The 18473-nt window shown below is 36.2% G+C and overlaps 1 protein-coding gene across 1 annotated transcript in view; it reads left to right on the forward strand.

The window, feature by feature from the left end:
• Window positions 1-18473, forward strand: part of LOC127199018 (serine/Arginine-related protein 53-like) — a 162908-nt gene that overhangs the window by 101343 nt on the left and 43092 nt on the right. Inside the window, exon 4 of the mRNA XM_051156909.1 lies at window positions 1475-1543. Coding sequence (XP_051012866.1) covers window positions 1475-1543 — 69 coding nt within the window. The remainder of the gene's footprint in view (window positions 1-1474; window positions 1544-18473) is intronic.

Raw genomic sequence — 18473 nt, forward strand, 5'->3', positions numbered from 1 at the left:
CTTGAAATGCACCTGATGTTTGCATTATTAAATTTCAGTCTAATGAGCTCTGCTAATACATATTGAAGATGGTTGTAAGGAGTAGAATGTGAATCTGGGCGGGATAATTTGAAAGAAACATAAGCTGAGCATTTTACATGACTCAGGGGGTATATCTACAATTACACATATAACCAAAATTGAATTTAAATGGAATTTCTATTATCCTTGTCCTTCTACCAGGGTGAATAAAGTGTAAATGAAGTAAAAGTCTTTAGAGTTACTGCTGGTTTGTTTTTATTATCTAATTTAGTAGATTTTTGTGATGATATAAAATGACATAAAAGTTTTAATGTTTTATGACTTTAAACACATTCTAACTATGTATAAAAGCTTGTAAATGGAAACAGATGCCCATGTAATTAGATATAGCACTTCATAACACCTTAAGAAAAAGTGTCAGTATTCATAGTGAAAAAAAAATCAATCCTTGAAGAAATATTAATTTTTTATTATACATGAATTTTTTTAATTCCTTCTTTATGCCGGGTTTTATAGTTCTAAGGATGTGTTAATTTTGCATATTAGCAGCAACAACTGGAGTATGTTTATTTTTTAAATCAGAGTTTCTTGTTGTCGGTATCATATGATAAAGGCTGATCCAAAGTTTAATGCTGGTGCAGTCTGATTCTTTTTCTTTTGACGAGGCAATACTTTTTTAACTTAATATTTCATCAACTCTAATGCTGTTAGAGACTTATTTTCGCTTAGTTCACTCATCAGGCAGTAAGACGGCAATAAAGGAGAATCGCTCCTTTGAGACATTAATGCTTCGGAATAAATGATGTGCTAGAACAGAAATTTAATTAATTTACAGAGTATATTGATAGTCCCTTGTTACTGTGCTGTATATTTTTAATCTTCTTTAACATCTGTAGTAAAGTGTATGAAAAACCCCTGCAGTTGAGCAACTAGTAGGTAATTAAGTAATAAGGGAAGAGGTTCAAGAGAGAAAAAAGATTCTTTTTAGCAAATGCTGTCATAACATGAATAAAGCTCTATTATTATGTGCATGGAGAAAAAAAGAGAAATTCCACCTAATCTGATACTTCCACACAGATAGTGCAAGCTTCTTATTGTTAAAATTTGGATCCTCCAGTCTTAAAACAGATATGTTCCACTGGTAAATCAGCTGGCTTTTAATAGCCACCTATTTTTTTCTAATTTAATTGTCATGATGTAACCTCACATTGCTAAACTTCATTTTCTTTTTTTACAAAGGGTATCTTGAACTAAGACTTGGAGATTATAAATAAATATTCTAGATATAATTCTGAATGAAGAATACAAGTACACATTTCTAGTTCACAGCTGCCATACAACTTTCTTTTGACAGCATCAGGGAAATAAATATTATATTTGTTTCCTTTCCCCACTGTTCTCATGTACAAGGTGTGCATAAAATTAATACAAAAATTTTATTGTCTTATTGCAGCAAAAGCTGATGAAGCATTAAAAGCCAAAGAAAGGAATGAGGAAGAAGCAAAGAGAAGAAAAGAGGAAGGTAAAAATATATGTTTCTTTTACCTCCTAAGGCGTAATTCCCTGGCTAGGCCACAGAATACAGGGCAGTGCCTTTGCAGCACTTTATGCCATTACATGATCTTAAACTAAGACACAGCATTACAATATAGTCTTTGCCTGGCACTAATGTTTGCTAGCGCAATATTAGTTTAAGAGCATCCTCAGGGGCCAGTGAGATGGCTCAGTGGCTAAGAATACTTTACACCATGACTGAGCACCAGCATTCTGTCCTAGTACAATCTCCTGAAAGTTGGCCTCTGACTGTCACATTAGCACTATGGCAAGCATGCTCACACACAGGCACCTACATACATTCAACACATTGTGACTCTTTCAACTTCTCAAAAGCTCACAAGAGCAAATATATATTGGGTAGTTGAAAGCCTAATAATATGTACAAATTTTGGCTTTGTATATTATTATGTAGAGAGTTGAAACTTTTAGTAGCATGTGCATCCTTTACCTTAATAACCAGAGAAGGGGGGTATTCATCTTTGGTTAGAATCTGAGATCCAGAAAAACAATAGGTTTGAATTTGAAAGTTTAAGATGCTAGCAGCAGCACCCCATCAAATCCCCGTCCTCGGTGCCAATCTATAAGAAAGGTCTATGAGTTTTGGTGGCAGAACTCTACAAAGAAATATATTCAAACTAACTTTACATACATAAGTCTATGTATAAGTTATTCTTACCTGATTTGACCTGTAGAAATCTTGACTGTATGCTTTTATCTGTGATCAACTAATATAATAGTACACTGGGAAAAATGAACTCTAGTGGCAAAAACCATTAGAGAATTGTCATCTCTTGGCTCTATAAAGTATACACCTTGGCACTTGCAGCTCGGTGCAGTCTCTGACTTCACTGGTGTTTGTGCTATGCCTGTATTACCTGTAAATAAAACACTGGATGTAAAGCTGTCTAAGGAATTGTGCTACATGGCTTTGTATCAATATACCCAATTGTTAACGTTGACCTTATAAAATATGTGGCTGTGTCTAGCGTGAGTGGTACACTTTACAGTCTACCAGGTAAAAATTATGCAGTAGTTTTAGCAACCACTTCATTCTTAAAGTCTTACCCAATTTTTAAAAAATAAAAAATGCTAGTTGCTGTACATTCTAACACTATTATTAAGTTTAATATGAAAAATGTATGAATTCTTAGCTCCATAAAAGAAAGTTTTTAATGCTTTTGAATCATGTATTTCCTATTAATAACTAGTATTCTATTTTTAATAATCTCTTTATCATAAATGTGTTAAAGAGATGCTTTGAGCTATTTTAATTCCTATATATATTGACCATTATATGGTAATTCCATTCATATTTTTCTTGAGCTTAGATTAAATAGATTAAATGGCCCTTGTAGTGTGATGTATGGCACCTTTTCTGTTTTGGTGCCTGAGAACTGTTGAAAATCCCAGCCTTAAAACAAAACCTGTTTCAGTTGCTTTTTCCAAGTCTTTTATCCTAACTAAAGCCTAGAGTCCAGGGCGGCAGATGACCTAGTGTCATAGTGCCTCACACATCACAGAGACCTTGAGTTGTACTATGAGCAAATGAATGACTGCTCGGCCTATTGCCTTTTGTCCTTTTAAGTCCAGACTTAGATTTATTTTGAGCTTATATGGATTTTAAGTAATCACCTTGAATGTGCATGCTAATGCTACTATTTCCCTTCTCTGAGACAAGACCTTAGCTGTTACACAGCTGCTCTAATGAATTATAGTCATGTAAAATGAAGCTAAGTCATAGGAAATGTTATCAGTATTTGCTATATGGCTTTATCTTTCCTTAAGTTCACTGAATTTTTCTGTACATTAAAAAACTGGATGAATATATATTGTTGAAGAAAAATTCAGCTGATTAACCTCTATGACACTGATTCTAAAATATGAAAGGCACATCTTTTATTTATGAGGTTCCCTGTACTTGCTTTGTATAGGTAAATCAGTCACTTTTTAGATTCTTTGTTATTGTTTGCTTCCAATCTTTTTCTTATGGATTATATTGAATTCTATTAAATTAACCTTTCCCTGAAGATGATTAATGTATAAGCTACTTTTATTTTGTTTCACATAATTAGTCTAGCTGCAAATTAAAACTTGAGATACATTAATATGAACTTCTGTATCTGAAAGGGTAATAATCCTTTATTTCGAATCTAGAGGCTACTAGTAATTCACTCTGTCACATCATCTATACAATTCATATCTTAATTTCTCAGCATGCTGATATGCAGCACAGGGTTGAAAGCATTGTTCAAATGTAGATAAATACTGTCTATCCGGCTTCCGTCATCCACTCTGTTATCTCAACAAAGCTATTGTATTAGCATAGCAAAAGCTGTACCTTGCAGTTTCACTTTGACTATTATGAAGTCCTTTCCTTTGAGTGTTCTTAAATCAATAGCATATTATGTTTGAAATCATCATGTCCAAGATAGAAGTCAGGCTGTATACCCACATTGTCCGAGGTAACTGTTTGGCCTTATATACTTCCAATTTTATCCACTTCCTATAGCCCTTACGCATAGCTCAGTTGGCTTACCCTTACTGGTACTGCTAGCACTTAGGTTACAGGCTTGCGTTCATAACCGTTTACCAACTCTTTTCACTCTACTCGAGTTCTATAAAGTTACATCTCTTAGTAAAAGTGAACAAATAATTCAAAATTTAGTTTTAAAATTTGCATCCTTCAAGGTAAGTACTTTTTCCAACTTCAGGTTGTATTTCAGGAAATGACTATTAAATCCTTCAGTTCTATTTTTTTTTTTCTTGTTTTGACTTGAGTAATATCTCACTTTGCCCCTTTTTTTCTCTGTATATGTTCAGAAATGAAATTGCTATAGTTCCTCAGGTTTTCTGAGGCAGTCTTGACATGTGGCTCAGACTGGCCTGGAAGCTCCTAAGGTAGCTCAGGCTGCCCTTGCACTCAGGATCTCTACGCATCATTCTCTAAGGGCTGGGATTATATGTGTATATCAAGTGCGGCTTTCTCTGTATACTTTTAAAGGAGATCATTGAAAATGATCTTAGTGTCCAGATGCTTTGATACAACTGGTTGGGTTTTCTAAGTGCTATTTTTATATTTAATTTAGTATTCATTTAAATGTGCCAATTGTGTTTTAATGTATTTATAAGCATAATAATCTTTCTCTTGCATTTATTTCTCTAATTAATTTATTTGGTATAAGTACAGTGCCTTTTTAAATCCTCTTCTACTTATGAGTATTCACAAATGCTCTGTTAGGCCTCTTTTTTTTTTTTTTTTTTTTTTTTTTTTAACTTCAAATATCTTTGCTTCCAAAAAACTCAAGAAGCCTATGCTAAAGTATTTGTGAACATGCGAACATAATAGGAGGCAGTTGTAATAAAAATGGAAGGCAAACCACAAGTCTTGTTTAAGTTAAAAATCAAGTCTTTTGCCACAGCTGATTGATAAGAAATAAAATAAAAGTGGCCTTAATTTCCTCTTTCCTCCCTTCCTCTCTAGTCATCATTTAACCAAGGTGAGCGCGTGAGTGGTAGAAACTAAAGGGAAAGGAGGGGCCAGCAATGTTGTAGGTGTTCTGTGTGTTTTAATTCCAGTGAGTGCTCCCAAACTGAGTTTCCTGCTATTTTATCTTTTCTGTAATGAACGGAGGACTGGCCACAAAACGCAATGCTTAATCACTTCCTATAGAGCTAGTAAGTGATGAAGAGTCTCCTTAAACAATCATAACCCACAAGCCTTAAACTTACTGTTAAAAGTAATATAATTAAGGGTATGAGGAGATGGCTGGATAAGGAAGGGCACTTGCTGTAAACGCAAGAGGATGAGTGCAGATCTCCAGCACCCATGTACATGAACATGGCTGTGCCTACCTGTTACCCCAGCTTTGGGGAACAGAGACAAATGGACTCCAGGAGCTCCTGCTGACCAGCCGAGACTAAACAGAAAGCTTCAGGCTCAGCCAGAGACCTTGTCTCCAAAGGGTAGAGAAGTCACCCAACATGCTTCTGTGGCTTGTACATGCATGTACAGAGACATACATTCTCCTACATGTGCACATGCACCACAGACACTGAGACTATGGCTTAATTCTTCCTTCCTTTATGCTTTGTCTTCCTCTCTGAATCTTGCATTCCACCTCCTGAGCCTTTGTGCATTATAGGTTCTTGTCCTTACCTAGAGTTGTTTCCATAGTGAGTTTTCTCACCTAGGCTTCTGGGATTCCCAGACGAAGCACTCCAGGCACAGGCATGTGTTTTAGCAGGGTATGGGTGTCCTTTTCCTATCAACTTTATCTGCTTTCATCACAGTAGACTATATTAGGGCCATACTTAAGCATCTCAATTCTCAGGTTCCTTTCATGGAGATTTTGCCCACCCTAGTGCTTTATGGTTCTTAATCTTACCATAGTCAGGAGAACTGTTATCATCCCTTTTTACCCTCTCCTGTGACTTATCACCTAAAATGCAGAGAAACGGGTGAATGTTTAAAGTTCTTATATATCTTTAAAAGAAGATTGATGTGACTTTTTTTTTTTTTAAGATTTATTATATATACAGTATTCTGCCTGTATGTACACCTGCACGCCAGAAGAGGGCATCAGTTCACATTATAGATGCTTGTGAATCACCATGTGGTTGCGGGGAATTGAACTCAGGACCTTTGGAAGAACAGCCAGTACTCTTAACCTCTGAGCCATCTCTCCAGCCCTGGTGTGACTTTAAAAAACAAACAAACAAACAAAAAACCCAGAAGCTGAGCATGGCTTGTATGCCCCTCTTCCCAGCAAGTGGTGGGCAGAAGCAGAAGGAGAAAAAAAGAACAAAGCCAGCCTTGGCTACATAATGAGTTTAAGACTAGCATAAGCTATATGAGATCCTCTTTAAATAAGTAAATAATAAATAAATAACTATGGTAACTGGCACCTGGCTATCCTTTAGGAGTCACTGTTTATTTGATTGGCTTCTTAATGCAAGGTTAGACAAAAATAGAAATATTGCCCCACCCCCAAGCCTTAATTTTGAATTGGCTACCTATTGTGATATGCAGTAATACTCTAGCATTTGAGTGCTTGAGAACTTACCCTATTTTGACTTACTTTGTTAGGTTGTCCCGCTGCAAGGTTTAAAATACCTCTTTAGGAAAGTTACATCAGATGTGACAATCCTGTGTCTTTTATAATCCAGTATTTTGAAATATCAATAATGGTCATTTTACTATATTAGCTGTAATGTTTGCATGTTATATTCTTAAGAAGAAAATCTACTTAACCTGAATATGTTGCTTTATGATATATTTTCCTTGAGTCTTTATTTAGTCAAAAATCACTCCAGACCACTTGTTCCCTTATCAAGCCATCTGTCTTATTTCCCTCAGCAGTGACTAATTTGTCCCTTATAGTCCCCTTGATTCTGTGTTGCAAGAATGTGTTTGCTAAAGCTTGTTAGCCTTTCTCTTGCATATCATTTTGTCTGTTATACAACATAGCATTAACTATCATCAAAGTGTACTAATTAATTTTTAATTTTTTAACAGAGAGAAGAAATCTTTACTTATTTTCTCTTTTTAATAATGCTGTAGTGCTTTGAGGATATATTCATTGCACACACTGTTAGTGTTCATAAATATAATTTCTTTATTCCAAGTATTTCAAAAGCTTTAGCTATATTTACATAATCCCTTTTATTTTCAAAACAGCTTAATACTAATGATTTTTCTTTTACATTTTTGTATCACATATTTAGCTATACTCTCTCTGGGGTTGAGAAGCCACGTTAGATGACATGATAGCTCTTTTTTTCAGCAAGATGTGCTTATTTATGAAATACCAATAATCAGATATCTGTGTGACCATTGCTAGGCCTCTAGTGACCACATATCATGTATTTCCTTACCAGCTTAAATATTTTTTGTTCTCTTCAAACACAAATTTCAAGACCAATTCAACGCCACAGCCTCCATATTCAATTAACTTTTTTCACTTTAATTAAACATTAGGAAGCAGACTTACCTCTTAAATGGTCATCAGTATATAATCTTAGGAATGTCAGTCAGTGCAATCTAGGAAGGCAGTTGTGCTCATGTGGAAACCAGCTTGGCGTCCTCAAGCTGACATAGAGAGTGAGATTTAGAATCTGCTTTGCCATTTCTTGGCTCTGTATTTCGAATAAGTAACTTAATCTCACTGTGACTCTGTAGTAGGGAAGATAATAAAATTTATCTAGAGTTATTATAAAATGTGATGTCATGATCAGAAAGCATTGTATAACTAGATAAGTGCTATAAGCTATTATTGTTACTTAGAATTATAGCACAAGAGTGTTACGTTGCATATGTTCTATATAAAACATTTTATATTTTTTTCATGTAATCATGCTGCGTATAATCTTTTTTCATTAATCTTTCAGTAACTTTTGTCATTAAAAATATATCTCCTGGCTGGGTGAGATGGCTCAGGAGGCAAGGGCACTTGCTACCCAGGCCTGTCAGCCTAGTCTCAGCCTCTGGACTAACATGAAGATAAAAGAAGAGAACCAGCTCCACAGAGCTGTCCCTGCACCTCCATTTGCTCCTGTAGGACACTCATGACCACACAGACATCACACACACACACACACACACACACACACACACACACACACACAAATAATTTCTCTAACTGAAATGTGTGTATGTGTATTTAGTGTATTTACCTACTGTTCACTGCATGTTAGGTACTGCTTTGCACTAAATGAATAGAGCCTGAAAGAGAAAATCAGTGCCCCAGCATAAGAGCAACAAGAGAGACAAAGAAGTCATGAAAAGAAATTAATAAGTTTTTAAAAAATAAACAGAGGCCAGTGCCTTTTCATCCTGTGTAACCTTAGGTCATCTCTTTAAACTCAGATTTCCCATCTACTAAAGAAAGGGTGATATTCTTATCTACCATCTAAATACATATGAGAATAATGCGTGTGAAACTCTGATATGGTCAGTTATTACCCTTCTTTTTTTTTTTTTTAATTCTAGCACATTTTTGCATACTTACCATAAGTACATTGAGGAAGGCAGAAATGACTGTGACCCTCTGGCTGTCATGGCACACTACTTGTTTTAGGAAGGTGTGACTAATGCACATGAGTGATGGTGAAGAGTGTGATTGTGGACTAAATCATTTGGAGATGACTAAATGGAACTTGAATTTCCAAGAGAAAGTTAGGATACCTTTTAGTTGTGTGTTTTGCTTTTTAAAGTCCAGTTGTCTTTACTGAAACTATAGGACTCTTTTTTTATGTTTCATTCCAAAATCAGGATAAAATTCATTTGTTTACCTAAGTTTTCTATGTTTTTACAGCAGCGGCTAAATATTAGCATGGAAACAAAATTACATAGTCAAAACCATAGCCTGTGAGGACCAATTATTTTCTGCAGAATGATTTGATTTATTTTTCAAGTTAGTTCAGAATAGCTCAGGTCATAATGCCTGTGCCACTTTCCTTAGGAGGAAACTTTGTTTAAAATTTCCAGTCACTAAATACAGATTTGTATTTTCTCATGTAAGAACAAAATCTTAGTTCTATTATGTTTAATTCTCTATAAAATTTAGTTAGACTTAACCTTTACAACATCCCAAACATTTTAGTATAAAAAGGATAATCTATATAGCCTTATTTCTTCACATTAAAAATTAAGTATCTAATACAAAATCTAGGTCCCTATAAAATTAATTAAAAATTTGGTCTTACACTGGAAATCGAGTCACAGGGCTAACCACGGGTAATTTTCCTCAATAAAATTCAATTGGTAAGCTTTTCTCAAGATAAGAGTAAAAGTATCCAAAAGTTCATAATTATTAAGTAACTTTCGTTTTTATTTTTTTTAGTTTTATAACATTAGTATTTAATTGTATATATTGATACTTTTCTTCATGTGGATATATGCATATGAATACATGTAGTCAATGATAACCAAACTAAGATTCATAGAACTACAGAAGTTAGGTATAGAGTGAGGGACTCGGGGCAGGGGTCAGATTCAGATAGCTTAAGACAGGGAGCTTGAATAGATGGTTATGGATGGATGGCAGAGGAGAGCTCAAATGAGAGGATCAAGTGGGGATGGGAGTAGAAGTGGGGGACATGGGAGGGAATATGGGGAGAGACAGCTAAAATTAAGGGCCATTTGAGGGGTAGAATGGGCACAATACAACAGAAGCTTCCTAAAATATATACATATATAAAGGCTATCTAGCCAGGCAAGGTGGCACATGCCTGTATCCCAGCACTCAGGGAGGCAGAGGCAGGTGGATCTCTGCAAATTCAAGGCCAACCTGTTCTACAAAGAGAGTCCAAGACATCCAAATCTACACAGAGAAACCCTGTTTTGAAAAACTAAATAAATAAATAAATAAAATAAGGGCACACTAAGTAAAATTACACAGTAATTTGGGAGAAAGATCCCTAACTGGCCATCTCCTGATACCAAATAAAGCTTTCATTCTGGGGATTGGGTTACATCTACTTGAGTTGTTGACCAAAGGGCTCTCATGGAAATCCCTAAGTAATCCACACTGTTACCAAAAGGATAGGTTGCTCTCCAAAATCTGACAGGATGGCACCATTGCTGAAGACAGCACCTACACAACTTGTTGGACATGGAGAGTGGAGCTGGTGCCTACATAGAGCTTTCACCTGTGTTCTAGTTTGGCACAAGAAGGTACTTTGCATGCTACTAAAGGGAAATATAAATACCAGCCCAGCCAGAAACACTGCATCTACAGTGGTGTCCGACCTGCAGACATGCTAGTGTAGTGATGGTACACAACTTGTTAGAGCAACTAACCAACCTGTGATTTGGCTTATGGTCCCACTCCACAAGATGAAACCCAGTCTTGACACTGTTTAGTAACCAAGAACCTGAAACTAATTAGCCCAAGGACATAGAGTAAAACCAAAAAATACTGGTCCACTAAGAGAGTGTGGCAATAAATAACGCTATTAACACTCTACTACACTCATAGATCAGAACCTTGCTCAGCTATCATCAGAGAAGCTTCTTCCTGCAGCACATGGGAACAAATACATTGCCAGACATTATGGAATGAATGAGAAGCTTTGGAGCACTCGGCCCTAAAAGAAATGTCTCCATCTAATCGCTCCTCTAAGGGCTCAGGGTACCCTGCAAAGGAGGAGGCAGAAGGAGTGTAAGGGCCAGAGGGGATGGAGGACACCAAGAAGCCAAGGCCCTCCACATCAGCATGATCAAAGTTTATATCCATCCCCAGAGACTGAAGCAGCATGAGCAGGTGCTCCGCATCTACCTTATGGCCTCATGTCACAGTGTCTTTATGGGATTACTAGGTGTGTGACTGAGTGGGTCTCTGTTTCCTGTGCCCTCTCTTGGCCTCTTCCTGCTCTTTGCTTTGTCCTATTCCAGTGTGTTAGTTTTTGTTGTTATCTTACTATTTTAATTTTACTTGTCCCTTAGAAGTTTGTTTGTTTTCTAATGAGACAGAAAAGGAATCTATCCAGATGTGAGTGGAGGTATAAAGGGAAGGGAGATCACAATCAGGATATGTTATAAAAACTTTTTTCTAGGAATAATAAATAATAATTAAAATAAATAAATGAAAAATAAAATAATTATATGGGATAATTGTCCTAGTTCTTATATATTAATCTCAAAATCCATCTCAAAAACACCATTTAACATTATAAACAGAATAATTTTCTTCAGTAGTTTAACAAAATATGTAGTTTCTACTTGTTTCCCTGATCATATAAAAACTTAAATTTAACCAAATTTTTTTCAGAATATTTTTCATTCATTCCTTGGCAATTTCTTACAAGTATATAATATATCTTGATCATCCATTTCAATTCCCCCTCACACTCTCTCTGTTAAGTTCCCCTCCCCCTGCTGGCCCTTTACTTCTGTTTAGGGGTTTTTTGTTGTTGTTTTGTTTTGTTGTTGTGTAACCAACTGAATTCAGTTTCTTCTATTTTCTGGAATGTTGATTGATTTTGGGTAGGTCTTATCCATAGCTGCAGTAAATTCATGAGTGAACTGCCATGTCCTAACCGGAAGGCCCTATTTCACAGCACTCATCCCGTTCTCCCGCTTTTACATTCTTTCTGTCACCTCTTCCCCCGCCCCCCCCCCCCACATTAGGGTGGAGAGTGATAAAGATGTTCCATTTAAGGCTGGGGACTCAGTAGTCACTGATGCTCAGCATTTTGACCAATTGTGAGTCTTTGCATTATCTGCTGTTCACTGCAGAAAGTAGCTTCTTTGACCAGGATTGAGAGCAACACTAACCTGTAAATTAGCCATCATCGTGTCCATTCAGCAAAGCAGCAGTAGCTTCCCTTCACAGGGCCTGTCCCGCCTAAGCCGTGCGCTTCTGAGCAGATCACTTTTAAATGTTGTTGAATCATTACTATGTGTCTGCCTCATTATCTGAAGAAAAGTATTGTCGCATACAAGATGATTTTCCAGGCCACTCATTTTGAAAGATGATAGATACCCAGTTTCTTCAAGCTTGTTCCTGATTATAACAGAAACATGTCATCTACACTAGGAAAATGTGTTACTTACATCATATCTGGATTCAACTACAGCTGCACATGTGAACTCATAGCCTAAGGCAAATGCACAGCCCTCTGCACTCAACCCAGGCTAAAAACTGAAGTGCAGAAGAGAGCTGGGCGCTCTGGCCCACCTCTAGCCGTGGAGTAATTGGCAGTTGTCAGTTGCTGGGGAAAGGGAGCCAGTTTTCTGAAAACTGTGTCCCCCTGATAAGTCAACCATATCTAGTGGAAGACTACACATCACAGAATATCTGAAGAGGCACAATAAGCTAAACAAACAAACAAAATAAGTTAAACAAAACAGCTTACTGTATGACTTAGCAGTTCCATTCGTGTATATTTAACTTAAGAGATATATTGAACACATCATATAGACACAAATATCCTATAGATATGTACATAAACATTCACAGCACAAATGAACAAGATCTAAAGAAACACCAATGAGCAAAATGGTAAATGATGTGCATTGTATGCATGCAATAGAATATATTTCATCGGTAAGTAGAAATGAGCTACTACTGATAGGTAGTTTAACATGAATGAGCCTGAAAACGTTATACTAGATTAAAGAAGCCAGACAGAAAAGACTGTCTGTATGATATATGAATAACCTGAAAGAACACATACTACATGTCTCATGACTGATTACCTGGGGGACGGACAGGGAATATTTTTTTTTAATTCTTCTGGTGCTGATGAACATGTTCTAAAGCTAGACTGTGGTAATGTTTGCAGCAATTCATTAACTTGGCTTGGAGGTGTGGTTTAATGGTTGTGTGCTTACCTAGCATGGCCAAGGCCCAAGAGTTTAGCTCCATCACTGCTTGTGGGGGCGGTGGGGGGAGTCATTGAATTGGACACAGTAAAGGGTTAAATCCCTACAATATAATACAATACAATAAAGTATATGTTATATGTGTATTTCATATAATATAATATATGAAGGTATACCTCAGTAAATTACTACAGCTAAATTTGATTTTAAACTTGACTGGACTAACAGATCCTTAGGCTAGTGAGTGTGTCCGTTCCTCAGAACTGTATAAAATGTTCCTGTGATTACTGTCTTCCAGCCACCCTGCCATAGCAATAGAGTTAATCATTCACTTCATACTACAAGTGCTTATTAGAGCCTCTTACATGCAGACACTGCTCCTGTCTTGGGCCGCAGTAGAAAACAGTGTATTGGAACAACATCCTAATGGTGAGAGGTACTTACGAACAAAAATGTAAATGACAACAGGTGTTAGAGAGAGCATGGAACATAACAAGGTGACAAGTTGGGAGATGTTTTCTATGTAGGACCTTCGAGAGAGACTTATAATATGATGGTATCTGAGCAGTTTTGAGAGGAAAAAATAAGAACAACTTGCAAAGTTTTCTTGGTTTCATTGCTTAATAAACTCCACCCCTATGAATCCATATTGTTGAATTTTAAATTGCTTTGTGTTAGATGATGCTTGTTCAAAATAAGAGACATGGACATGCAAATAGAGTAGTTATAATCTCTTGCAGCTAACAATAGTAAATTTGTATTGCTTAGCATCTTTCCATTCCAACCACTATGGCAGTGTATTGCTTTTTGTCTACTTTGTCACAACAGTGGGAACCTGAAAGATACAGATGTAAACAAAAGCCAAGAAGGAAAAATTAAGCATAAAAACTCAGAAATTTATGCATTGTGGATCAATTCTTACATGTTTTTATTTTTTAATTTTATTACGTATAACAGAGTTTTTAAAATCCATTGAAATAAGATCATGTCAAACAAAGCAACCTATTGTCTTGTTGCCACATACATCAGAATATGCCTAAGAGCTTTTAAATATAATCTCAAGAGTGTGTTTTAAAAATACAGAAACCCAGACCCACTCCAACACAAAAGAAGGACGATCTCTGAAGATGTTAGTCAGTTTGCCAGCAGCAAACCAGAGACTTGCACTTGTGAATAATTGCTCTATATCTTGCTCTATGTCTTTCATTTGTAGCAAACAGTATAAGATTATGTGTTCTAGTTTTATAATGAGGCTGTCTTTAACATTTTCAAATTATTACCTCCTTCGATGAACTTAGTTTTCAAAACATGCAGCAAAGTATGGTATGGCCTTAAAGTGTCAACCACCTTTTTTCTTTCAAAAGTTTTACTACAAACAGCATAATCTAGTGTGATAGCCCACTTTAGTCTCAGATGCCTAAACAAGTCTGACAAATAAAGTCCACACTCTAAAAATTGAGTGTTTGGTAACTTAAATTGTATGGTAGACTGTAAAAAGCAATGTTGTGAATAGTAGACTATGAAAATCCACTTGTCAAGGCAATATATTCATCATTTTTATAAGTGATGTTTAAGGGTATTCCTTGTATATTTGGATATATTTATGTAAAATAACTCATTAAGACAAACACTTTCAGCTAAGTTATAGCACCTTGAATGAAGATGTATATTTTAGACTTCTGTATTATCTCAGTGATGGCACAGCGCCCTCCTCAGATAGCCCTTCCTAATACTTTGATACTATTTCCTACTAACAGATGCCTGTGCACTGAACTAACAGGCCTTTTAAATGCTACATTTTTTATTAAAAGGTACAGCTTTGTTGGGCAGTCATGTTTGCAATATTGCCTGTAGCTACTAAGTGGCCTGCTTGACGAATCATGATGCCTTAATATTGGCCTTATAACTAGCAGATCTGGAGCCAGTAGATATCAAATACTATTCTAGAAATCTTGATTACCCTCTTACAGATCTGGCTTTCAGGCTTTCATTGTTCTGTTAGTATAGTGTAGTTCTGTTTTTAACAAAAGTGGGGGCAGTCATTTAGCAGCTTCTCATTTCTTTCAAATGTAATTATTTTTAAGTTGCTCCTTTTTGGCACAGGCACATTTTCTATAATGCATAAAATTACATGGAAGAAAAACTTGTACAAGTAGGAAATATTTTTTCCCTTAAAAGTTAAAGTTCTCTGTTCTCTAGCTGGGCATGGTGGCACACGCCTTTAATCCCAGCACTCGGGAGGCAGAGGCAGGCAGATCACTGTGAGTTCGAGGCCAGCCTGGTCTACAAAATGAGTCCAGGACAGCCAAGTCTATGCTTGAAAACCCTCTCTCAAAACAAAACAAAACAAAAGTTCTCTGTTAGTCTCTCTGGATACAGCAAAATCCTAGAGCCAGAGGAAGAAATATGTATTAATTTAGAAGTTTTAGAGCCAGTTATTTTGGAAGAATCATAATATATCATCAATTGGTAAAAATTATTTTAGACATTTTCAAAATTTATAGAGTTCTAAAGTTCAGCAGCTCAACCAAATATGCCTTTTACACAGGTATTGTGGTTTGCTTTTTGTCATGGGGCCCAGGCTGACCTAAAACTTCTGATTATCAAAGCATGACAGTGAACGTCTAATTCTCCTGCCTCTGCCTCCCAAGCAGTAAAAGTATAGGCATTGAGCACCATGTCTAGTTTCATGTGGTGCTATGAATGGAGCCCAAGGCTCCCTGCATGCTACACAGTTTGGGGTATTTAAAGTAACATGTTGTACAAACTCTTTTTTCATATATTGAGAATCCAGTGGAAATTTGTGAAAGGAAATATCAATTTGGAAGAAATGGTGAAAGAATGAGAACATGCTTTCTTTCTAATTTGCTTATACTTCATTCATTTCTTTACTTAGGGAGGATGGGGGTGGCCCTTAGAGGATAACTCAAAAGGAGCTGCCCAGCTCTGTCTGCCACATGGGCTCTAGTGGTCACATTTAGATGAGAAGGCTTGCTGGCAAGTGCTCTTCTCCACTGAGCCATCTTGCTCTCTCCATTTTTTTTTTCAGATTATACAATTATTTTTTAATTAATTCTTTTTTGCATAATGTTTATATCATCACACACACATATATCAAATAAACTACATACAGCAAAAAGAACCATGGAACAATCAGAAATTATATAAGCATTACATTCATAGTGTTTTGGCTATTTGTATTTGGCAACCTTGAAGAAAACATCTTTCCTATCTTGGTGAGTCTAAACTTCTGAATGTAAATCAATATCTATCATATCTCATCTCTATCGACTTAAAACATCTATCTAGACCTAAAAACCATCTTAACCCCTAAACAACTAAAGCTTACTTGTAAAAGCAAACTATCTGGTCTCCAACCCCATCAGAGACTTGAGAAGGAATAAAATTAAATACCCGAGCAAACAGGGAGTGCAGGTTAGCAGCTTCAAAGTGAGAAAAAAAAATGACAGAGACAGTTTGCTGCCTGAATCATCACCCAAAACTCTCTATAACATTGGAGCATCATCTTCAGCCTTCTGGCACAGTGTATCTGATGCACATATTTGTGAGGCAGGAACTATTGAGGACTTGCTTACCCTGTCTTGGCATTTTGGCCATCAACTCTGCCTGCATCCAAGCTTGCCCATTTTTAGGCAGAATTCTGTCAGGAGCCAAAATGAGGACATTTTACCCAGTGGCTGGTTTTCCACATTTAAAGCCGTCTCCATAATTCTTTGGGCTATAGATGTATATTTTAACTGGGAGTTAGTTGGTTATAAGTTACTATTGGTCTTCTTCAGAGAGATTAAAAGGTTGGACTCAGGGATGTCTCTTTTTTCCTTTATCTTTCTCTCTTAGGTTTGGAGATAGGAGTCAAAAAGAAAGAAGGGGAAATATAGAAATATATCAGGATGATAGTACAAAAAGTAGATTATTGAATCTACTCCTCAACTTAAGGCCTTAATTGTTACTCATAAGGTAATTTTTAATTCATTGGTATAGAATTTTGTATATTGATGCAAAATCAGATTAATTTTGGTACATTGGTATAGAACTCAAATTTAAAATTATTCTTCACATACATTATATATATTTCTACTCTAATATGAGATAGAGTACCCATACAACTTAAATAGAATACAAGATTTACCTCCTATACTTTTTTTAGTCTTTATGTTATAGTTTCTGTGATAGAACTTAAGCAGATTACAAATACTTACTGGTAACTGGCCATGTCTTTGAAGTAATAAAACTATATTTAATTCTATATTTTATGCTAACTTGTGTATGATGTGATAATTAAGTTTTGTGAGTGATTAAAAGGTTTGATCAGTATGCCTTTAAATGATCTGGTTCGCTTTCCTGAAATGACTACCCAGCGTTCTCCTCCTCACAGGTATTTATGTAGAGACCCAGCAAATCCTTGGGGAAAAGGAGTCCTTAAGCTTGTTTGTCATTCACATTCAACAGATTTACAACTTTCAAACATTTCAGGAGGAAGGACAGTACCAAGTTTTTCAAAGTGGTCTGTAGATGCTGAAACCCACCTTGCTATTTGAAGAACCTTATTCTTGTGAGCTAGTTTCTGGGCAGCTAGGAAGTAGTATCGTTTAAATTTAACTGTATGTCAGCTTTAGAAGTTCTTCCAATTTCTTTCATTGGCTTAACATATTTAAGTTATATTAAGTATAAAGTCTCCCATTAGTTCCTAGCACTCTCTGATCCAGATGAAGCCAGAAAGGGTGATCCTGCCTTGTGTTCACAATTAAGGCCTCTGTGTACTTCTCTGTGCACATAGCTAAACTAGGAAAAATACATAATTAAAGATGTGTGTATTGGGCCCAGTGGATGACTCAGTGTGTTAAGGTACTTGCTTATGAAAGCCAAGTGATCAGAGTTCAACCTGCGGGATCACATGAAGGTGGAAGGAAAGAACCAATTTGACCTCTACATATGCACAATGTCATTTGTGCAAGTGTTCATACACACACTTGCACACACACAAATAAATGAATAAACACATTTGATATAAAAATGGAAGGGGAAATACTGGCACTAGAAGGGTGTAAGCAAGTATGGAAGCAAGGAAATGCTGAAGAGTAGGGACATCATGTTGAAAGGTAAACAAAACCTGTTAAGTATTTTAAGAAAATGCCATGAAGAAACCTGCTACTTTAGAAACTTTCTATAGAAAATAAAATGTTTTGTTTTGTTACAAAACTTTCTTATTGTCCTTTTATAGCTTTATAGTCTTCTCTCACACAAGTCAGGAACAGAGCCTCAACTGAATATTTACACAAAAATCACACACACGCGCGCGCGCACATGCACACATACACACACACACACACACAATCACATATTTGGGAAAGGACTACGAGGTCGGAACCAGTTTTGTCAGTAACATTGACTTATATTAGATACATTGAAGTTGCCAGTCCCTGAGCAAACAGAGATCCACAGACCTTTTCTATCACAAACTAAAGAAAGGTAAGGAATCAAGCAAAAGAAGGTGATGTTTAACACTGGGAATGTTTTAAATTTAAGTTCGTGTGTGAACAGTGTTCTG

The sequence above is a fragment of the Acomys russatus genome, chromosome 15, assembly GCF_903995435.1.
Source record: "Acomys russatus chromosome 15, mAcoRus1.1, whole genome shotgun sequence".
NCBI classification, from domain to species: Eukaryota; Metazoa; Chordata; class Mammalia; order Rodentia; family Muridae; genus Acomys; species Acomys russatus.